Source organism: Pelophylax lessonae, assembly GCF_965119305.1.
Source record: "Pelophylax lessonae genome assembly, chromosome: 2".
In the NCBI taxonomy this organism is placed as follows: Eukaryota; Metazoa; Chordata; class Amphibia; order Anura; family Ranidae; genus Pelophylax; species Pelophylax lessonae.
The window spans coordinates 454,307,439-454,331,749 of record NC_138769.1 but is presented as its reverse complement, the minus strand read 5'-3'; the positions used below and the strand labels follow the sequence as shown (position 1 = coordinate 454,331,749).

Genomic DNA, 24,311 nt, shown 5'->3' with positions numbered 1-24,311 from the left:
TGTTAGAGCAGTGTGTGACTGACCTTGATGTACAAATTGGTAAGCCTGTTGCCACAGAGTGAGAATCCTTACTTTAGAGCCGGTTCACACTACCGCGACCAGAAAGTAGCCCCAAGAAGCAGCGACTTTTTAGCGTGACTTTGAAGAGACTTACATGATAGGCGACTTTGTCTGTGGGGAATGCCTGGCTAATCTTTCTTCTTCCTGGAAAGTCTGATCACAGTCGCTTGAAATAAGATAAGGATCCGACATTGAGACGACTCCCATTGAAGTCTATGTGCACAAGTCGGATAGAGGTCGGCTTGAAGTAGTACAGGAACCTTTTCTGAAGTCGGAGCGAATTCAGTAGTGCATATTAAGACGACTCTCATTCATTTACATTGAATTTGTGATGACAAGCGACTTGAGGGCACACAAGTCGTGTCCCAAGTCGGAGTGGTGTGAACCGGCACTTAACCTCAGATTTAATGTATGGATCTCTTATATACTGTATTTTAGCCCCCGTTTACATTGACTGTGGCTTTGAAAATGTGCAGCTTCATCTGAAATTGCAAATTTCAAAGCGGCATCTCAGTTTGACTTGAGTTGCGTCGTTGAAGACATCTGTGCGGCTCCATGCACAAATTTCTATTTAGGTCACACCCAAAATTGCCCAAAAAAGGGCATGTACTACTTTTTCAAATCGGTGCGGCATTGAACAGCGCCATTGCCGGCAGTAGGGTGCGACTTGGCATGTGATTTGACCTGTCAAATCACATGACAAGTTGTTCCAGTGTGAACAGGGGCTTAAAGTGGACCTGTTACCAATATTAAAACTAAACCCTATACCAAACACCCTGTGTTCAGCTCTGTGATAGACTGCCATCTAAATGTAAAAATCCGTAAATAGATTTTCCATTTTCTCCTCGCCGCTGGATCCTGATCCTGGATGACAACGCACAATGTATTTGTTAGGAGCAGTGTCAGCCCTGCCCAACTGTATTTTTTTCTCAACTGTGTAAACCCACCACATCCTATTTTCTACAACATAGACAATAAATCTTTTACAGTCCATGATGAGAACTGGGGGTGCTAATTATACTTTTTGCGATGGTTGAAGAAGGGTGCAAAGGACTGCTCTGAATTTGTGACAGGATCAACAGATATTGGAACACATTGCTACGAAATATGTCTAATGTACTCTTACTAGTGTTAGGGAAGTACATTAAGGGTCCCCATAACACTTCTGGGGTGTTCTTGACACTTAGAAATATCCAGTGATATCATTGTCACTTTGAAATGTTTGTCACTAAATTGGGAATCAGATAAATGTAGCATTTAGTGCATGTTTGGTATTAAAAATACTTGAATTAAACTAGCCAAAGATGTTTTTAGGTTCAGTTCCTGCATAGTGATGTGCTGATGACAGTCCATCAGACTCTTGACAGGTGTGTGACATGGTACCCGTCTAGTAGGGCAAACATTTTTCATTTTTTTATTTTTACTAGTAATGGCGCCGATCAGCGGGTTTTTTTTTTTTTTTTTTTGCGGGACTGCGATGTTGCGGCGGACAGATTGGACACCTAACTGACATTTTTGACACTTTTGGGGGGACTAGTGACATTACTACAATAAGTGCTAAAAATATGCACCGAGGACACTAGCAGGGAAGGGGTTAACACCAGGGGTGAGCAAAGGGAGCTTTCTAACTGTGTGGGGGATGGGCTTGCTTGATAAACATAGAGACCTGTGTTCCTAAATTTGAGGAACACAGGATCTCTGTGTTCCTCACTGACAGAACAGCGATCTGCCGTGTTTACATCAGCAGACCACCGTTCTGTCTCCACGGGGAGCGATCGCGGGTGCCTGGTGGACATAGCATCCACCGGACCCACTGATGGGCTCCCCCTGTGGCCAATCGGCACGTGCGCGCACCCCCTCTAGCTGGCTCACAAAGCAACGTACAGGTACGTAGTTTCGCGGGACAGAGCCGACCTGCCGCAGTATAAGTACGGCGGCCGGATGGCAAGTGGTTAAAGTGGACCTTCATCTTAATAATGCACTTTATTCTAGTTGAATCCTCCACCACTTGCCCCCCACCACCGGAATATAGGGAGGTTTTTTTTTTTCTGGCCTCATCCCAGCCACCTTTCTAATCTAGGGAAGAATCCCCTCCAATCCTGAAGCCATCTGAAATACGCATGTCTCATATCTCGGGAGGCATCGGCTTTATAACAGCAGCTGTAGTGGCGTGCCCTCTGGCTTCCTGAATCAACAAGAGACAACCAGCTCCCAGTGACGCCATAGAGGTGCTGTTGTTAGACCTAGATTGCAGCTGCAGATAGGCAAATCACAGCTGCACAAGCCTGAGTCAGTGGGGGGTGAGCGAGTATATTTTTTGAGAATAACCCAGCTTTGAGCCCATTTTCGTGTTGGTCAGTTTTGACGTGCGATTTGACATGTCTGAATCGGAGCGACGCTGACTTTGCAGCGCCGCACAGATTCCCACAAGTAGTTTCTGCATTACCTTTAGCGACTTCGGGGGGCGAATTCAATAGCCGTCTGTGCAGGATCCTGCACAGATGTCTGTGAAATCACCCCCGAAGTCGGACTGAAAATGCCACTTTGAAATCTGGACTCGCACGATTTTAAACCGGGTTTAATGTGAACTTAGACTAAAGGTAAAAGGAGATTTAAAAGAGAAAAAGGGACGTTCTTCTTTGAGGTATTGTTTAGTGGAGTGCATTGAATGTGTTTCTGTAATCCTTAGAATGTATTCTCATCATTGGAAAGCGGTGTACACCGTTTTTAATTAGACATGCTGCACTGCAGCATCATGGTGTGAACTACGTTCATTGATTCCAGTTTAATTTCTCAGTGTCCCATGATTTGTCTGCAGTAGGGGCAAGACGCTGAATGCTTATTATAGTAGACAAACCATAAAATAAACTCAAAATTCATTACTGTCAATCATGTTTGTCAGTAATATGCTTTGACTTTTTTTTCAATGCCTAAAATACACCTGTTTTTGGAAAATGATTTAGAATGTCTATGCTCACCTCCCCTGTTGAGAATGCTAGGTTCCAGGTTTTGGTGCAACAGGTATAGACATAAGGAATCTTGAGACACTTCTGTCACTCATTAACAGGATGCTTGTTCTGAAAGGTATTGCAGCCAGGCCACCAGCATTTTCAGAGAGTGGCCAGCACTGGCAGCCCCTATATTTTGTTCCTCATGAGCAGTGTACTTTTAATTTAGATTGCTTGTGTGTGACAATTGTGATGGAAGTAGACTTTTCCTGACTGCATACTATTTTCAGGGTAATGCTTAGCTCTATTGACATTTTGCAGGGTGCACCCATTTTGCCTTTGTGGAACCCTTCTCCTGTTGTATCATCCTTATTTTGAATGAAATGATTTCCTAGTTTTCTTAAGATAACCAGTTGGATGAAAGTGGCTCTGTATACTCTTATGAACTGTGCTGGTCAGTAGTAAGGCCATTGCAGGTATCAACTGTCACGCCAGGATTGGGAGCAAGCGTGGAGTCATTGCCATGTAACATCTGTATCAGTTTACTTTGGAGGCATGCAAGTGTACAATTTGTCAAAAGCCGAAGGCTCCTGATATAGTACATAATATTTTCACAGACCAAAGGATCAAAAGCACATTTAGACCGTGTTTTACTGTACAGGGCTGTGCCCAATTCAATCAGCTCCTAATTGCAATCTTCAGGGAGCCCCAGGCTCTTTCAGAAAAAATTAAGTCAGCAGCTACAAATACTGTAGCTGCTGACTTTTAATATAAGGACACTTACCTGTCCAGGGATCCTGCGATGTCCGCATCAGGACACCTATCTGTCCAGGGATCCTGTGATGTCCGCATCAGGACACCTATCTGTCCAGGGATCCTGTGATGTCAGCATCAGGACACCTATCTGTCCAGGGATCCTGTGATGTCCGCATCAGGACACCTATCTGTCCAGGGATCCTGTGATGTCCGCATCAGGACACCTATCTGTCCAGGGATCCTGTGATGTCCGCATCAGGACACCTATCTGTCCAGGGATCCTGTGATGTCAGCATCAGGACACCTATCTGTCCAGGGATCCTGTGATGTCAGCATCAGGACACCTATCTGTCCAGGGATCCTGTGATGTCCGCATCAGGACACCTATCTGTCCAGGGATCCTGTGATGTCCGCATCAGGACACCTATCTGTCCAGGGATCCTGTGATGTCCGCATCAGGACACCTATCTGTCCAGGGATCCTGTGATGTCAGCATCAGGACACCTATCTGTCCAGGGATCCTGTGATGTCAGCATCAGGAGGACACCTATCTGTCCAGGGATCCTTTGATGTCCGCATCAGGACACCTATCTGTCCAGGGATCCTGTGTTGTCCGCATCAGCACACCTATCTGTCCAGGGATCCTGTGATGTCCGCATCAGGACACCTATCTGTCCAGGGATCCTGGGATGTCAGCATTAGGACACCTATCTGTCCAGGGATCCTGGGATGTCAGCATCAGGACACCTATCTGTCCAGGGATCCTGTGATGTCCGCATCAGCACACCTATCTGTCCAGGGATCCTGTGATGTCCGCATCAGCACACCTATCTGTCCAGGGATCCTGTGATGTCAGCATCAGGACACCTATCTGTCCAGGGATCCTGTGATGTCAGCATCAGGACACCTATCTGTCCAGGGATCCTGTGATGTCATCATCAGGACACCTATCTGTCCAGGGATCCTGTGATGTCATCATCAGGACACCTATCTGTCCAGGGATCCTGGGATGTCAGCATCAGGACACCTATCTGTCCAGGGATCCTGGGATGTCAGCATCAGGACACCTATCTGTCCAGGGATCCTGTGATGTCAGCATCAGGACACCTATCTGTCCAGGGATCCTGTGATGTCCGCATCAGGACACTTACCTGTCCAGGGATCCTGCGATGCCAGCATCCCAAGCTAATGCTTCGGGGGCAGATGCCAGCACCTGTAGGAAGGGAAATAGGAAGTCAACCCTTGCGGCTTCATAGCCTGTTTTCCACTGCGCATTGGGCGAACTGCGTTGTGCTGTCTGGTCCCGCCGTCTTCTGGGACCGGTGTGGAGGAAGAGGGGCCAAAATTGTTGTAGATCACCAATCCTACCCAAAAGTGGGAGCTGGTACCTGTCAAAACCAGGTACCCGCTCCCTCCCAAAGTGCCAAATGTAGCAGTGGGGGGAAGGGGCAAACAAGCGGTGCTTCCCCTTTTGGGTGGAGCTCCACTTTAAGCTTATTATTAAAGCGAACCTTCATTCACTTCTTACCCATTGCCGAATCCTAACTCTACCCCTCCTTTTTACCTGTTTGGTGGCTTTTTAATTTATATTTTGGGGATAGCAAGTGCCTTTTCCAGGAGGTACTTGCTGCTACTTCTACATTCCTTGCCTAGAGGAGGATGACATCACCTTGATTCTGACAGTGTATCATTAGTAGAAGCCTATACAATATGTCCCCTACATATGAACTTTCAACTTTTAAAAGATTCGAACATGTGTTTGCATGTCCCAATCATGTAAAGCTGAGTACGAACACTGACAGATTGCTGTACCAACACAATGTTGGTGCAGCAATATCTCCTACTGTGTTATTGTGTTCTGACAGGAGGACTAATCAGCGCTCACAGCCAATGTCTGCAAGCGCTGATCTTTGTTGGACTTGCAAAGTTGGAGCTTCCGGAACAGAACTTGTTCGTAAGGACATTACTGTACTTGCAACAGATTCTGATAAGCTTAGTTGGCAGTGTCCGTTTCCTATTTCCTTTAATGCACCTATCCCTGAACATGTATCACTGACCATGTTGGTGTCCATCCATCTGAGCACAGGGTTGTTCAATGCACTTGGTGCTTGTGTGGATTTTCCACCCCATGCTATGGCTTAGCTTTCTTCTTAACACAGGGAATGGAGCTTCAATTCTGATGGGCACTGTACTTTGCATCCATCCTGTGGTTTAGTCACTTTGACTCATTATACTTTTTTTGTCAGTGAAGTTGGAAAAATGCACTTTCTGACCTACCTTCTTGTGTATCTACATTGACCCTAAGCTTGGAATGTCAAACAAGTGGCACTGGCCTTTGTATCATCTCCATAACTGCTGGGGGTTGTGCAGTCTGCATGCTTTTTCAGATTTAAAATTCAGATCCATGAACTTTAAAAAGCACATAGGAGTGAAACTGTTAAATTTGTACATGAATATAATAATGGTTAAAGGGTATAATACTGTTAGAAATTTGGAAGCACTAAAACGGTCCACACTGGCCTCAACTTGTACAACATAAGTATGTACCGCAAATTCCTACCCCCCTCATCTTCCAGCGGCATGGATGGAACTTGGGATATGTGACGTGCGTGTGTATCTAAAAAAGCTTCAGAGTGAAAGAGGCGTCATTCTTGCCTAGGCAGGATAGGGGGTGGGGTGGGCAAAAATGAAAAGAAAATACAATATTGCCATTTTAGATTGCGGAGGGAAGGAGGAGAGTGGTGATGCCTAGGGCAACTAATAGGTAAAAGTCCTCTTCAAAGTACTATTCAGCTCTAGTTTTGGAATGCTACAACACAGATCTTAAAAGGGTGTGAACTGTCACTTTAAACAAGCTGCTAGCAGACTTCAGTAAGCTTCAGCTTAAAAAACAGTTAAGTGACAGTTAACACTTCCATGAAAGGCCATGTTCACTTTTTGTAAAAAATAAAAACCATAAAGGCCCTTTTTTTTTTTTTTGCAGGGAAAAATACATTTTTAGCGGGAGGGAGTTTAAAAAGACTCGCTGCAATTCATTGAAAACTAGAGAAGTGGTTTAACCTTAAGTGGAGTTCCACCCAAAAGTGGAACTTCCGCTTTAGGTAGTTCTAACCCCCTGACATGCCACATTTGGCATGTCATTTTTTTTGGGGGGGGGAGCGGGTACCTAGTTTTGACAGGTACCCGCTCCCACTTCCGCTCGGAGTGCCGCGGCGCCCTGAGCGGGACGTTCTCCTCTCCCCCTCCTTCCCTGCAATCTTCTGGGACATGTCAGAGGCCCCAGAAGATTGCCGGCCAATCAAGACGCTCAGCGCAACTCGCGCATGTGCAGTGCGTACCCTGCTGTGAAGCCGCAAACTGTCACAGCCGGGTGCCCCCACCAGTGGTGTCGCAGAGCAGAGGGGGAGAAGAGCGAGGCTTCGGGCGGCCGCATCGTTGGACAGGTGAGTGTGTGAGGCTGGAACTCCGCTTTAAACTGTATAGAGGGTTCTTTACTGTCAGGATGCGGAACTCTTTTCCACAAACAGTGGTATCATTAGGGAGTGTCGTTAGTTTCAAAACTTTTAAATGGGTATCCTAACGATTGCAACATACAGGGATATGGGATTTATTATTGAAATAAACACACATACCACAGGTTGAACTGGATGGACAGGTGTCTTTATTCAACCTTAACTATGTAACTGCATTTTTTTTTTTTTTTTTACATTGTATCCTGTATAGCATTGCACCCATGATCAGCAGATGGGTGCAATGCTTGGATCCTGCAGATTCTCAGTACACTGTCTGCCCATACCTCCAATATAGGCAGGAAGAATCCATGAACTACAAGAGCCCTCACTAGCGCCGTCGCAATTCATTGAGAACTACATGCCGTCTGTTCATCACAGAAAACTGAATAAACGACATTGCTGTGTGGACGGAGCCCCGCATTTCCTTGCTTTCTCCAAATTGTGACACTGGGTGCAGGGAGAAGATCCACTGTCAGAGCAGGGGGCGCTCATCGGTGGAAAGTGGGGGGGGGGGGGGTCCCATCTGTTAGAATACAAAAGTGCAACAGGTGAGATTCCTGCATCCATATTGCTTGTGTGAATGCAGGAATCTGAGATTTCATTTTTTCGTTCAGCTTCCTGTAAACAAATAACTAGCTTTAGTCTTCAATAGGTGAAATGTACAGCACACTGGTATACAGTGGGGAACCACAACTACAATTCTCACTATAATTCACAATCCTGTGCTACTCGAACACTACAGCGATGCTATGCCTGCCCTGTAATGCTATATAAAACTTGACATCTGTATTTATACTGCTGTGAACTGATTGTTCGTTTTTTTTTTTTTTTTTTCCTGTAAATTGATTAAATGTAATGGTGAATAAACTCAACAGCAGAAAAGACCGTAGGAGCCTCAATCTCATTGATACTTGCTCTGATGTCAGCTAGATAACACTTTATATAAAAGTCCACTCTAGGGTCAGTAGCTGATCCTAGAGTTCTTGTGAACAAGTAAGTGGACTGGGTAAGGGCTCAGCAATTTACTGCATCTCTTACTGTCAGGGAGCTGCATGCAGTAGTTGGAGTATGCTTTAAGGGCAGTGTACTGATAAATGTTCTCTTTAGTTCCACACTTTAAAAACCACATGTCTTTTTCACCTTTGCTCTTTACCATGCAAATGTGAAAGAGCTCCTGATCAGTGCAGCTACTGGTAAATGTGGGACCTTTGATCTCTCTTCTTGGAAGTATAGCTGTATGAAGATTTCTGGAGATCACCGAAAGAGTTTTAAAATAGGGAAGAATGAGTACAATTTTTAACAGCTTACTTCCAACTGATTGTGTAGAATTGTAGCGAACAACTAACAATAGACTGCATTACCAAGATAATACATACAAAAGTCATTGCAGTCTTTTCTCCCAAAAAATGTGTGTGTGTATATAGGTGTATATATGTGTATGTGTGTGTGTGTATGTGTATATATATATATATATATATTTTTATATTTTGTGTGTGTATACATTTATGGTATGTTTGTCTTTTTGGTAAGGTTATCTGTTAGAATGATTTTTACATGTTTTATTTTTTTCTCTGTGTTAAGGTTTCCAGTCATAAAAAATACAATTTTAATGTCTCATGTTAAACTGAAAAACGTATCCTTCCAAATTGATACTCTAAAAAAGATCTCCGCATTTTCAGTTTATACTACACTGTAGTGTGTACCTGTTTTGACAGTCAAGACCATTTTTAAAGTGGTTGAAAACCTCAGACATGTAATATAAACAAAGCATATACTTCTATAGTGTGTGCTTGTCTCAATCCAGATCATTAAGTGTCATCTCTGTCCACTGGCTCATTCCTGTGCTATTAGCGTGATTCACTTCTGATGGGTTTTCCTGACACCAGGAGAAAAATTGTGACGGGGAGGGCGCATTCTATGAGTGACATCCTCAGCTCCATTCCTGTGTGTGTGGTGAAAGGGGGGGGGGTTCCTTTCCTCTAATTAGTTCTCAGAGCTCCCCTCAGTAATGTAACTTCAGCTTCCCACTCCCTGCTTTTCAGAGCTGAGAGATGCTGTGTAAATTCTGCATCTTGTAGGGGTGTATGATACAGGTTGAAGCAGATAAACATGTACACCTTATGTGGTTGGATTTGTTTCACCTCTGTGAATTTCACTGGGTGTATTGAGGGTTTACAACCACTTTTACTTTTTGCTGTTGATTAGGATAAATGTCATAACATCGTTGGTAGTTACAAAGTTGTGACTTTCCCTTGTGTCTGTCAGTGCTGTCCCTCCTTGAAATATATAATGGAATGTTAAAGTTAAAGCTATCATGGTGAGGTATCCAGTCGGCTGCTGAATAAGCATTGATGTTTATTTTACAGATCACCAGGAGATCCTAATTCTGAAAACCTAGAAAATAGCCGAATGTAAGTATCATTACTCGTACTTCTTTACCTATAATGATAATAAACCATTTCAAACATGCATTCATCAAATAGTCCTGATGGTATGATGGAGAAAAACTCCCTCAGAGGACAAAACCTAAATAGCTCACCATTTCCTGATATACATTTTCCAAATCTTTGTACCTCATCCATATACCACAATGAAGGCAGTTTGGATAGTATGGTCTTTGTATAATCGTTGACTGCTAATTTTTATTAGAAAGTAACCCATCCTCCAGGATTTTTTTACGCCCTAGACAGATTCCTACTTTTGTATGTATTTGTAGATGGTGAACTGTAGCACCACACTTGGTCTTTCAATGAACAGAGCAGAAGGGGAAGTTTCCAAAATGTCTTATGTGGTCCGCCATTTATTTATTTTTTGTTAACACTGCAATGTCATGGTTCTCTATTTTAGTCATTCTGACCCAATACAGAGCAAACTATCATATAATTATGTCAACATTCCAGGTGTCTGATGACCTGCAATTGCGAATTGATGCATGTTAGACAATAACCTTCTGGCTATAAGTAAGCTCCATATGGTGGTATCAATACTTGTGCTCCCAATAGCTTCTGTTTCAAGGGAATCCTGGCCAGGGAGAGTATTAGGTTTTTATCAAGGCAGACTTGGGCTTCATGTACACTAGCCTACACTGACAGCTCCTAAACCTGCGTTTAGGAGCTTTTGGCGTTTTTTTTGCCAAAGCTCCTAAACTCAACTCCATAAAAGCCTATGTGTCAATGTACACATTGGCTTTTAGCAAAGTTTAGGAGCTGCTACGTTTAGGTAAGCTTTAACCTCGCTCTCTTAACCACCTCCCACCTGGCCATTGTACATATACGGCCGGGTGGGAGTCTCGTCCTTCTGATCGGACGTTACGGAACATCCTTCAGAAGGAGCGAGATCGCGCCGACGCGGGCACGCGCAGCAGTGCGATCTCAATGTGCCTGTGTCCCTCGGACACAGAGCAACAAGATGCGGCAGGAGGGCCCTGTGATTGGCCCTCCTGATCACATGACGGCTGTGTGCAATCACAGCCGTCATGTAATGTAAACACAGCCGTTGTAACGGCTTCGATCTCTTCTCCTCCTGACAGATCCTGTCAGTGAGGAGAAGAGAGGATCTGTACTGCAGCCGGGGGTATCAGTGAGTATTTCTAATTACTCACTGATCACAGGGGTGGTCTGTGCTGGTAATCAGAACATTGATTACCAGTGCAGCCCTGGGGGGGGTGGGGTGCCACCAGGGATGCCCACCCATGACCACCAGGGATGGCAAACAGGGCTCAGAGAGCCTGCCAGTGGTGCCCTCCCTATCAGTGCTGCCCACCAATGCCATCTATCAGTGCTGCCCACCAGTGCCCGTTATTGCCATCTATCAGTGCCGCCCATTATTGCCCATCAGTGCCGCCTATCAGTGCCCACCAATGCTGCATATCAGTGCTTTCTATCAGTGCCACATATCAGTTCCCATCAGTGTCTCCTCATCAGTGCCTGTCAGTGCGGTGTCATCAGTGCAGGAAAAAACGTATCTACTTAAAAAATTTTATAACCTAAACAAAAAAACTTCTTTTTTTTTTTTTTTTCAAAGTTTTCGGTCTTTTTTTATTTGTGCACCAAAAAAGAAAAAACCTGACGGTGATCAAATACCACCAAAGAAAGCACTATTTGTGGGGGAAAAATGACACAAATTTGGTTTAGGTGCAGTGTTGCATGACCGTGCAATTGTCATTCAAAATGCAACAGCGCTAAAAGCTGAAAATTGGTCTGGGTAGGAAGGGGGTTTAAGCGCCCAGTATTGAGGTAGTTAAAATCAGAAGAATCAAGATCAGGATAGGAATGTTGTGACCACCTGCCGTGGTAAAATGTGTTACATTTGCGGTACGATTTTGCTGCATTTTCCCATGGCTGTGGTAAATGTTGGCTAGTGTACATGAAGTCTTAAGGTGTTACTAAACCCACAACAGTAAAATCAATCTGTATATTCAGTTAAGCATGCTTGTTATACTCACTGTGGAACCTACTCTTCTCTGATCCTCCCCTTTTTAGTGTCCCCAATCCACCTGCTGATTGTACAGAGTCTTGGAGGCACCCCGCACATACCCAGTTTGGTGTTTATTGCTAGAGATTTTTTTTTGTTTGGGGAGGGTGCATGTGATCAGCACTATCCAGACAGTCAGGGGTCATGCAGCCTCATAGGACAGTCAGAAGTGAATGAACATTCCTCCTACAAGCTTTAACCAGTGCTCAGCCAGACACTGATAGAAGTCAACAAGACTTCTATATACTGCTGATGGGAAAAGGTGTTTAGCTGTTTATAATCCATGTTCTGTGGGAGACCAGATAGTGAATGTAGGGTCCTGGGTTTAGTAACACTTTAAAGGAAATTTGTCTTGAGAGACACACACAAATCACTGTTACAGACCTTTCCTTCTGAAAATGCTAGTTGCCTGACAGTAAAGTTAATCCAGTGGCTTTCATACTGTGAATTACTGATCTGGAACAGTTATGTCGGTCATGAATTTGCTGGTTATGGGATTCCAAACATTTGAGGCCAGGCACAGACAACAGATTTTTATATGGTCAGCTGTAGAGGCTTCTTTGTTTTTCTCAGAACAGATTTGTTTTTTTAATTAGCAGTTTGTGAGCTCAGAGATTAGACAAAAATGTATGCTTGCTGTTTTACCTTGATGGTAACTGATGCTCATTGTCTGTGTTACTTTTTTTCTAACTCACTAAAATGACTTTGTATAGTTCTTAAAAGATTACAGTGGCTATACTTGTAGTTCTAATCATCTTGAGCAAAGACTGGTTTCTGTTTGGCTTTATTGGGCTTCAAAATAATACTCTAGCTGTGATAAACTGTTATCCAGCATAATACAGTTGACTCCCCTGCTAGTAGTCAAGCAGGGCAGTCAACCAAAATAGTACCTTTTGGTTCAGGAAATGTAGCTATTAGGCAATGTACTTCTATGGCAGGGATGACTAGGGCTGAGAATTGATAAAATGGCATAGTAGCATTCTAGTTGCATAGCTGGAATTCTATGTTCACCTTTGCTCTTGGAGAACGTGGCAGTTTATAAAAACAACTTTGTCCCAAATGCTGGATGTTCAGACTAGATATAATAAGAATATAAAAATAAGGCAGGTGCATATGTGGGAAAGTGGCATGACTGGTGGGTTTATACACTCCAGTTGTAGGCCATTTTACCCAGCTTTTATTTGTAAAACATAAACTATCCACGGAAACCTTTCACCATCTGTCTCAGTGGTTTCATTGTCGAGATAGAAACGTTTGATCATTGCCTGGACTTTTTAGGGAAAGAAAGCTGGTTGAAAGTGTGTGGTGAGCACCAAAGTGGCCATAGATGGGCACCCCTGTCACAAAGAACAGTGGGTGCTGAAAGATCCATTAATCCATGGATTCAGCAGTAGTGGAATGTTTCTAAACGATAGAAAAGGGGTCTGGTTAGATATTTGTCACAGAATTTTTCTTAGTGGAACTGCATTCAAAATATAGTTCTTATGATCTGCAATAATATGTGCAAAGGTGTTCAAGCATAATCACTTCATTTTTATACGTATTTGCGAGATTTCTATTTCTAAACATTGCTTTATTCTCTATTTGGAGTATTCTAAGCATATCTATACTGTTAATACACTGATCAATCATAAAATAACCCTTGGAGGCACGGTCTCCACTAGACCTCTGAAGGTATGCTGTGGTATCTGGCACTAAGCCGTCAGCAGATCCTGCATGTTGTGAAGTTAGGCCTCCATGGATCGGACTTCTCATATTGCATCCTGGTGCCATGTCTCTACCCCAGTAAGCAACACTCGTGCACCTGGCCATCCACATGATGTAAAAGAAAAAGTGAATCCTCATACGAGTCACTTTCTTCCATTGCTCATTGGTCCAGTTTTGATGCTCGCGTGCCCATTGTATTTCCATTTTTTTCAGCACATGATCGCTTTTGCAGCACATCCCACAGATGTTTGGTTGGATTGGATTGAGATCTGGAGAATTTGTCAACACCTCTTCTGTTCTCAAACCATTCTTGAAGTCATCAGACCGGGCCACCTTCTTCCATTGTTCCTGTGGTTTATTTCTAATGCTCACGTGCCCATCATAGGTGCTTTTGGCTGTGGACATGGGTCCGTATGGGCACCCTGACCGGTCTATGGCTAATTGGCTATACAGCCCCATACCCAACAAACTGAGATTCACTTATTTTTTTCAGCAAATTCATATACAGTAGCTCTCCTATTGGATTGGATTACACGGGCCAGCCTTTGCTCCCCACATGCATCAATAAACTTTAACTGCCCATGACCCCGTCGCCAGTTCACCAGTTTTCCTTCCTTTGAACCTCTTTTGGTAGGTCCTGACCACTGCAAACTGAGAACATCTCACAAGAGCTATAGTTTTGGGGATGCTCTGACTCTGTCATCTAGCTATTAATGTGGCCCTTGTCAAAGTCCTGCAAATACTTGCATTTGCCCATTTTTTTTCTGTTTCAACACAGCACCTTCAGGGACAACATGTCTACTTTCGGATGCCATTGTAATGAGATAATCAGGGTTATTCCCTTTATCTCTGTTAGTGGTCATAAAGTTATGGCTGATTGTGTATATGGCAGCTTTTTTTTTTTTTTTCTTTTAAGGGATAGATTGCATTTTTAAAAAAATATTAGTTAATGGTCACTCTGGTGAAAGGATAGGGCTTATGGTAGAACACTGATGCAAACCGATTCTCTTCAGTAACCCATTAAAATACACTATTCATACAAAGTGAACAAACCATTCATATGACCACTGACAAGCTTTATGTTAAGCAATGAAGAAGAAAATGAAGGCATAGTTATGCTCTCTCTGTCTTTTAATATTTCCACCATTACATCCCGTAGTTTAACAACATTTTTTTTTCTGCTGCAATTTGTTAGGCCTGATGCACATGGACATTAAGCCCCGGTTCACACTAGGGTGACCTGTGAGGCGACCTGGTCGCCTCCCATAGGGAAGCTACGGACCCGTTCTAATAGGAGCGACACAAGTCGCTCCGACTTAGAAAAAGGGTCCGGAGCTTCTTTGGGGCGACCAGGAGGCGACCGCCATAGACTTCAATGTTATGAAGTCTGTGGCGGCCGCTCCGAGGTCGCGGCGCGCTGCTCGCACCGCGATCTCGGAGGTCGCCCCTGAAAGTAGCGTCGCGCCAGTGTGAACCGGCGCATAAACTGGCAGCAAGATCCTGTATAAAAAGTGGTCTGTGGTGCATCTCCACTCCTGTAGAAATACATGCACTTATACGTATGAGTTGAGATGTGCAGTGTGTACAAAGTAATCATTCAGAATGACTGAAGGCCATGGTCATTGTCCACATGTGCCGCTGCCTAAACAATTTTGATGTTTACATCTCCACCTTGGTCCTTATTTAATCATTCACTGGAAGCGGTGACGGCGGCGCAAAATATCCTCATCTAATAATCATGCTGAAGGCCAAGGTTTTTCTGTGCCATGGTTGCTGCTACCTAGTGTGAATGAGTCCATAGCATACAATACTTCTACATTCAGATCAGCTGTTAAAATTTTACTGTGGCAGAGGTGTGTTTTTTTTCTTTTTATGCCCATGTGCATGAGCCCTTACAAACGCAGTTTCTGTTTTGTTGTCATTGTTCTTGGCAGCCTAAATATTCAGAGGCAAAAAGTAACTAAATCTGTAATAAGGTTATTTTTATTCTATTACATTAGCAAGCATGTTCTACTTGTCTGCTCTGTGTAGTGGTTTTGCACAGAGCAGCCCAGATCCTTTTCTTCTTGGGTCCCTGCCTGGAGCTTCTGGCTCCTCCCTCCTGCTGCTTGTCCCCACAGCAAGCAGTTCCTGAGCCGCAGCTCCGTGTATCTTTTCAGAGACGGAGCCATGGTTCCATAGTTCATGGTTCACCCCCCACCCCTCCATTGGCTAACTACTGCCAATGGCGCTGCTGCTGTGTGTCAGCCAATCGGGAGGAAGAGTCCCGGATGGCTGAGGCATGCGTGGACATCACTAGATTCAGAAGGGGCTCAGGTTAGTATTAGGGGGCTGAGGGGGGCTGTCACACACAGAAGGCTTTTCATCTAAATGCAAAGAGTGCATTAAGATAAAAAGCCTTCTGCCTTTACAATCAAAATCCATTTCCTTAACTTTTGTATGTGGTACAGGTTTAATCCCAATCAGGAGTTTGTATGTTAACGTTTCAGAAGATTATTAGAATAGAATATCATTTTAATTAAGTTGGTATCGTGGATGGCGATCTTTTCTGCACACCACTAGCTTCTGTCTTGTAATCCTTTAGAGGAGAGCTGCCAGCTGTCTTTTTATGGCCTTCTTTTCCTTCAGAGGTAGCTCAACGATAGCAATAGGTTACATAAATGTCAAATATCTCAGTTTCTGTACAGCTGTCGGTTATTTAGCATACTTTATTCTGATGGTTATTAGTGGATCTTTCACATAATGTTTATAATTTAGTTTTTGTGGCGAGTATAGTGGTCCTTTTAACGCCTAAATACTTTGATATAGTTTGTATTCCAGTATTTTCTTTTTGCTCTTCTTGCTCTGTAATGTCATTACCATTTTAATGTGTACCATTTTTTCATGTGCACGTTTTTCTCCATCGCATGTTGTGTGCTTCCAGCAAGCATGAATGTCCTACACATTGCAGTGATTGGGATGGGGCATCTTGAAAAGTCAAAAAGTGAAGTGAACAAGCACGTGATCCTTGAGTCTGTGTATTTATAGAAGCAACTGTTGGCTTCAATCCATGCTCTGCATATCTGTGGACGTTGCAAATGTACTCTTTAAAGCCTGCTTAGCAATATGTTCGCTATGTGACTGCCCATGATTGCATTTAAAATCCAATATGTATTCTCAATGTAAAGTTCCTATAGAATGCAAATATTATGCATGTACTACATTTAGAATTGAATTTATATTGTGTTTTTTTTTTTTTTATTCATCACAAAGTGAAGCTAATGTAGTTAAAAAATAATAAAACATTTCTGCTGGCCAAGAAGAACATTCTTTTTGAATTCTCACAGCCAATGCCTGTTATTAGTAACTCAAATGAATTGACAATGTGGTGTTTATTTGCTTATTGAGAAGCTATGGTTTATTTTATAAACTGAAAGCATAGTGTAGTAGCAATCAGCTGTGAAGATTTTTTAATCTTTCTCTCGGGTAGTTTGGGACCATTTATTTAAAGCAGAGTTTGCAGAGTCCACCTTTTACATCAGGCCACCAACCATATTCCATAGCGAAAAGTTATAAAATTGACTTGCCTTACACCTGGCTTCCACAGTGGAGAGGATGAATTCACAATTGTTCCAGTAAAATTCTAGGAGCTCATAGTATCCTTTTTCTAGGCTAGGTTCACACTGGTGTGGGATTGCACCTGTTTTTTGCACCCGCAACCACCCACTGGCAAAAACGCACTGCAGATTAGGTGATGTGTGGGGCTGCCATTAATCCTAATGGCACCCCTACACTTGGGAGACCACAGCATGGTTAAATCCGCATTAGGATTTGCACTGCACTTGTGGTTTCCGTGTGGGCTTCATTTTCAGAAAAGGTGCATGGACCTTACCCTGTGTTTTTAAGAGGCACAACAGTCCATTCAAATGAATGGGCTGCCATGCCTGCGCAAAACGTGGCTCTCAGAGCTGCACAAGTGTGAACCTAGCCTTAAGACACTCGTATATTGTGCAGAAGCATCAATGTTTTATCCCATTTTATTCTGTTTGCTTTCCTGATACAGGTTAGCGCGTTAAATGTTGTCAATTTCAACTGCAACATTCAGATAATGTTATTAATGTGGTCCATTTTATTTTATGTTTAAATGGTACAAAACCAACATGAGCTCGGAAGCAGGCAGGGCCCATTTCTGCTGTGAGCATCTGAAGTCATCTTATCTTTCTTTCCAGGATTCAGTGCAGCTGACTACCCAGCATGCACCTCCTGATCTCACGCCTGTGCAGTAATGCCACTGCACAACACTCTTACTTCCTGACAGGTTGCCATAGCAATGGTGGCTCCAGCGGAAGTTCCTGCCCCGTTATAACAACCTGTCAATCAGGACATCCTGGAAGGTCCTCCCGATCGTGTCATTTCCGATATTGAAAGAACGCGAGATTACGGTATTAGGCGATTAATATGGACTCCTGGGATAAATGATGCTAATATCGCAGGAGTCCATGGAAATCCCCTAGTTACATCATGACCTAGGTGACTAGAGCCAGAAGTGCTTCAGGAAATAAAGAAAAAAATGTATTTAGAAAAAAAAAAATTGCAATTTTAAATAGAAATGCAGATGGGCATGGGATAGATTGCAAGTAAAAAAATAAAAATTGGTGGAACTCCACTTTAAATAAGTTCACCTTTTGAAGAAAAAAATAAAAAATGCATATATTTGTGAAGGAAAAATAATGTGCATTTATTTTTTAGTTTTTCTGCAGAAGCCTGGAAAGCTTTGCACCTGTGATCAGTGGGTCAGTGGTGGAATGTCTGGCTTCTGCAGACAAGCCCTCCGCTTTCTGCATGTACCTTCATACGGGCGATCTGTTGAACCTAAAGAGCTTATGAATGAAGTATGAGTTAGCTCATTAGCGCCCTTGCAGTTCATTCAGAACTGCATGAATCTAAATGAAGTAATGAAAATGTATCAATATGCAATCAAACAGTGAATAAAATAGTCCATAAGGTTAAATATGGAAATAAGTTAATGTGCCAAAAGCAATAAAAGCCTTAAGTGGAATGAAAGTGTATCTAATTCTTCTCCAGATAATGATATATCCCAGAGTGACAAACCATGTGAATTGTTAAGGAATTCCACCATACACATGTGCCCTCCACTGTAATCAAGCCTCTTACCAGATGGTTGTGATCCCCAATTACAGAGATCAAACACGCATAAGAATGGACCCCTCCATTTGGTGTGGATGCGGGAATCCTCCCTGCTGTGTCTTTGTATTCTGACAGTGGGGAGACTCCGCCCCCCCCCCCCCCCCCCCCACCTCCCCACTGTCGGAAAACACACTGATCAGTGGTGCAGTGCTGATTGATCAATAGATTGCATTTTCTTAAACAGGAGCGTCCATACATGGATCCAAATGTGTCTGGTTCCTGCTGAACTGACTAAATTTATATCCATGTATGGCCAGCTTAACTCAACCCAAAACTGAGATGTTTTGTGTAGCATTGCTCTGTAGACTGTACAAGTAACTGTAAGGCCCCTTTCACGTGGGTGGACCGATTGGGTCCACCTGTCAGCTTTTTAGGTAGACACAATTTCCCTCTATGGAGCGGTGGGTGTCAACGGACATGCATCTGACACCCGCCAACATCCAATCCTATCTGTTAAAAACAGACAGGTGGGGGATCTGTTCTCCGTCCGTCTGGCGGATGACAGTCTGATGTAAACGGACAGGCGTTCCGTGTACATCCGACTGCCCATAGAGGAAAGTAGGCTTTGTCTGTGTCTGTATCCTCTCTGCATCAGCAAAGCGGACACACACCTGTGACCCACCTGTTCAGCATGGATCAGCGGAGAGATTCCTTGTTAAGCAGGTGGATCTGGAGGCGAATTCTGCCACTGAAAGGGGCCTAAGAACATTTTCCTCAGACACTTTCCCACTCTCCCAGTAACTTAACTACTTCCATACTGCCGGCCCTCATATGGCGTCATGGGCTTTCTGTGGAGATATCTGAATGATGCCTGCAGCTGCACTCATCATTCAGATATATATATTTTTTCTGCCGGTGACTCCCTGCACAGTAAAAACAATCATAGCTACTTAATTGTTTTTAGAGGCTGTGGGAGGGGACATGTCCAACTCCCTCCTCCCCCCCCCCCCCCCCCCCAAACTATCTGGTGCTTCTACCGGAGAATGAATCCGCAAGCGGCGGTCGTTTACCGTAGAGCCGACCGAGGACCAGATGGTCCCCGGCCATCTCTGACCTTTGGAGGCTGGGCGTGATGATATGACTTTACTTTCGGCCCCAACAAATGTTTTTTTCAGCTGGGAAGCCAAGTTCTTCTTTTTTTTTTTTTTTTTTTTAATGCTGGCTTTCCAGCCTAGAGGTGAGATCTGGGGACTTATAGACCCTAGATCTCGCTGTAAAGATGACCTGCCATGCCCTACTCCTTTTACAAGGGATGTTTACATTCCTTTTAAAAGGAATAAAATTGATCCAAAAATTAAAGGGAAAGTGTAAAAATAAATAAAACAAACAATTAAAAAAAATTAAATAAAGCACTCCCGATCCCTCGTGCTTGCACGCAGAAGCAAACGCATAGGTAGGTCGCGTCTGTATATGTAAACGATGTTCAAACCACATGTGAGGTATCGCCGCGAACGTTCAAGCGAGAGCAATAATTCTAGTGCAAGACCTCCTCTGTAACTCTGGTAACCTGTAGTAAATGTTAGTGTTGCCTATGGAGATTTATAAATACCGAGTTTTGGCGCCATTCCACGAGTGTGCGCAATTTTAAAGCATGACATGTTAGGTATCGTCCCCACAAGGAGAACACAGTGATTATTGCTAGAGGCTATTTTAGTAAATGTCGCATGTAAAATCTAGCAGGCTGGTTGTACCCAAGTTGACCGGTTGATCATCTTGGGTATATTCTGCCTGCCCATATGTGGTCTATGGCCAACCTAAGCAGCAGAAGGACTGTAATTGTGGACTTCCCCATTAGACAATACACAATGTACAATACAATATTACCTGATTGATTTGCCATAGTAAACCTTCCTTCCATAGAACTGTGGTAAGACAATATAAAAGCAGATTCTATGCAAGTAGTGTGTTTGTTTTTTTTTTTTTTTTTTTTTTTTTTTTTTTTACTATATTTGATAACCGATTTGATTACCTTATAAGTTAAAGGGTAATTTTATGCATTTGCCTGGAGGTCTTCTTTATATAAAGCCCACTAAATGTTTACAGTTCATTTGTACAGTTTTGATTTTTTTAACAGCTGATCTAAAAAAACTTCTGTAAAGTCTTGGGTTTAAAACTGTTTAAATTGAAAAGTGTTTATTGTGTACATGCCACACTAACCCTGCTTTACTAATACCATGAATGAGCTTTGTTTATGAAAGCTGTACTAATCCACATGCCTGTTTGAATGTTTGCTACAGGAAGCGAGCAGCTGCAAAGCATCTAATAGAACGCTACTACCACCAGTTAACTGAGGGTTGTGGAAATGATTCCTGCACGAATGAGTTTTGTGCTTCCTGTCCTACTTTTCTCCGTATGGATAACAATGCAGCAGCCATTAAGGCCCTCGACTTGTATAAGGTTAATGCAAAACTCTGTGATCCTCATCCCTCTAAGAAAGGAACCAGCTCGTCTTATCTAGAGAACAACTCCAAAAGTGCCCATAACAACTCGTGCACGGAGAGAAAGATGAACAAGAAGGAAGTACAACCCAGGGATGACTTCAAAGGTGATACCATTATAATCGTTTATCCTAATGCTTGACTTGTATATGCTCATGTATTTATTTCTCCCCTCACTACCACAATTGCCTGCTAAATCTGTAGCACCTGTTTTACAGTGCAGTCATAAAGTATTTAGACCCCCTTCACTTTTTTTTTTTTCCAATTTTGTTGCAGCCTGATACAATTGTTTAAATTTTCCTCAATCTACATTCAGTACCCCATAATGATAAAATGAAAACCGAATTTTAGAAATATGGTTTTCAAATGTATGAAAAAGGAAAAACTGAAATATTACATTGACATAAGTATTCAGACCCTTTGCAACAATGCTTCAGGCGCTTCCCAATTCTCTTGATCATTGCTGAGCTGTTTCTACACCTTGATTGAGTTCATCTGTAATAAAGTGCATAAATTGATTGTACATGATTTTTAAAGGCACACACCTCTGTATTGGAGCCCATTCACATTGAGGCGACACGACTTCGGGGGGCGACCTGTGAAGTCGCGTGTACCGCGACTTTGGCGCGACTTGCAGAGACTTCACATAATGGAAGTCTATGCAAGTCGCCCCAAAGTAGTACAGGGCCCTTTTTCGAAGTCGGAGTGACTTGTGTCGCTCCTATTAGAACGGGTCCTGTACTACTCAATGGACCGTGACATACCGCAACTTGTCAGGCTGACAAGTCGCCTGACAAGTCGCGCTAATGTGAATGAGCTCTTAAAAAGTCATGATGTCAAAGGAACTGGCTGCAGAGCTTAGGGAAAGGTTTATTGCAAGGAGGGAGGCTAGAAAAAAAGTCTGCTGCACTGAAGGGTCCCAAGAGCACAGTGGCCTCCATAATTCTTAAATTGAAGAAATCTAGCACAACCCCGTTGCTTCCAAGATCTGGTCGCCTGCCCAAACTGAGCAATCTGGGTAGAAGGGCCTTAGTAAAAGAGGTGCCAGGGAACCTGATGTTAACTTTGACCTAGCTCCAGAGATCCTACGTGAAGCTGGGACAAAGTCCCAGAAGGACAACCATCACTGCAGCCCTCCACCAATCTGGGCTTTATGACAGAGTGGCTAGACGGAAGCCTCTCCTCAATGCAAAATACATGGAAGACTGCTTGGTGTTTGAAAAAAAGCACCTGAAGGACTCTGACTGTGAAGAACAAGATTCTCTGGTCTGGTGAAACCAAGACTGAACTGGTTGACCTCAATTCTAACCAGGAATCAGGCACCGCTCTTCACCTGCTCATTACCATCCCAACAGTAAAGCATGGTGGTGGCAGCATCATGCTGTGGGGGTGTTTTTCAGCATCATGGACTGAGAAGACTGGTCAGGGTTGAGAGAAAGCTGAATGGAGCAAAGTACAGTGATAACCTCAATGAAAACCTGTTCTACAGTGCTCTGGACCTCAGACTGGGCCAAGGTTCACCTTCCAACATGACAACCATCCTAAGCACACAGTCAAGACATCACAGAAGTGGCTTCGGGACAACTCTGTAAATGTCTTATAGTGACCCAGCCAGAGCCCTGAATTGAGCTCTATTGAACATCTCTGGAAAGACCTGAAAATGGCTGTCCACCACCGATCCCCATCCAACCTTACTGAGCTTGAGAAGCTTTGCAAAGAAGAAATAGCAGAAAATCCCCCAGTCCAGGTGTGCAAAGCTTGTTGGGTCATACCCAAAAAGACTCGAGGCTGTAATTGCTGTTAAAGGTGCTTCAAAAAAGTACTGAGCAAAGGTTCTGAATACATTGATATATGTAACATTTCCGTTTTTTTTTTTTTTTTTTTTTTCCTTCATTACTAGATTTCTTTCTTTAAAGTTCACCTTTTGACAAAAAATATATGCACATTTTTTGCAGGTAAATGTGCATTTATTATTTCTCCTTTCGTTCATTGACGGGCACGGACTCCCTACAGAGTAGGACACTAGGCAGGAAAAGGCTTGACTATGCCTATGGGGCAGCCCCAGGGGGTATACTCCCACTCTCGCCTACAGGCACTGTTTTTTTTTTCTGCCTAGTCAGGAGTAAGGACCTCTGGTCCTGGAATTTTTTGTTTTTTCCTTTTAAATTGAACTTTTTCGTTTTAAATTGAACTTTTTCCTATCTTTATTTTGTTCCTGTGAGAATCTACATTCAGCTGCTGGACTGGGTGCTGGACTGGATAATCCTAGATCCAAAGGGTCCCCCAAGTCTGGCCAACACGTGCATGCCTCAGCTCCGCGCTAGGTTGGCAGCGACATAGCCCCACTAGACGGAGGCTGACCTGCAAGTTAAACGCACACGATCTGGCTGCGGCCTAAGTCACAGCGTTCCTCCTGGACCATTCTGATGGAGAGGTGATCTGTCCCAAGCGGTGCCCACCCTGTTTCCTGTTATGGTAAGTAGCTGCCCCCCTCTTCCCCTAGAGGGTTTTGGGTTGGACGTGGGCCCCTCCCTAGGATAGTTGGACTCCCCTTCCCCTGATTGTTTTCCGGGTGAGCTTAGTATTTAATGCCTCCCCACCCTTCCCTGCCTCCTCTGATCCTAAATCTGATTCTGTGGACGCGAGTAACCCCACTGGGTCGGCATCCACGCACCCTAGTCACCCTACTGGGTCTAGGTCTGTGTCCATGCACCCGAAGTGCTCATATAGTGAGGGTGATTCCTCTGCTCCTCTAGCCGCGCATAATGATGCACTGATTGTGTCAGCGCGTGAAACTTTAAAACTGGAGGATGCAGCTGATGCTGCGTCGGAGGCGCAGGTCCCTTTTCAGCACCCGCAGGCCCTCCAAAGCGGCGAGGGTGTTCCCCTTTCCCGCTTACTTTGACAACATTGTCACAAAACAGTGGGGTTGTCCAAAACGCACTCTTGTGGTCCCTAAGCATTTTGCTATGCGGTATGCTTATGAAGATTCCCTGTTTAATTCCCTGTAATGGACTTGCCGGTTTCCAGATTAAATAAAGCTACTTTAATTCTTGTTGAGCAGTCCCTGGCCTTTAAAGATCTGGCTGATAGGGAAGGCACAGGCTCTGGCCTGCCATATGTTCACTGTGGCTGGTTCGGCACTTAGGCCGGTATTTACTATTGCCCTGGTGTTGCAAACTCTGACTGAGTGGGCTAAACTTTTACGCCGGAACCTGGAGGGTAAACAG

At 43.6% G+C, this 24,311-nt stretch overlaps 1 protein-coding gene across 2 annotated transcripts in view; it reads left to right on the top strand.

Moving 5' to 3' along the window:
• Positions 1 to 24,311, top strand: part of UBE3A (ubiquitin protein ligase E3A) — an 80,628-nt gene that overhangs the window by 5,388 nt on the left and 50,929 nt on the right. The window contains exons 2-3 of one of the 2 annotated variants that reach the window (XM_082246687.1): positions 9,643 to 9,687; positions 20,881 to 21,188. In XM_082246687.1, the coding sequence (XP_082102813.1) occupies positions 9,643 to 9,687; positions 20,881 to 21,188 (353 nt within the window). The remainder of the gene's footprint in view (positions 1 to 9,642; positions 9,688 to 20,880; positions 21,189 to 24,311) is intronic. The other variant, XM_082246688.1, reaches the window with a different exon arrangement.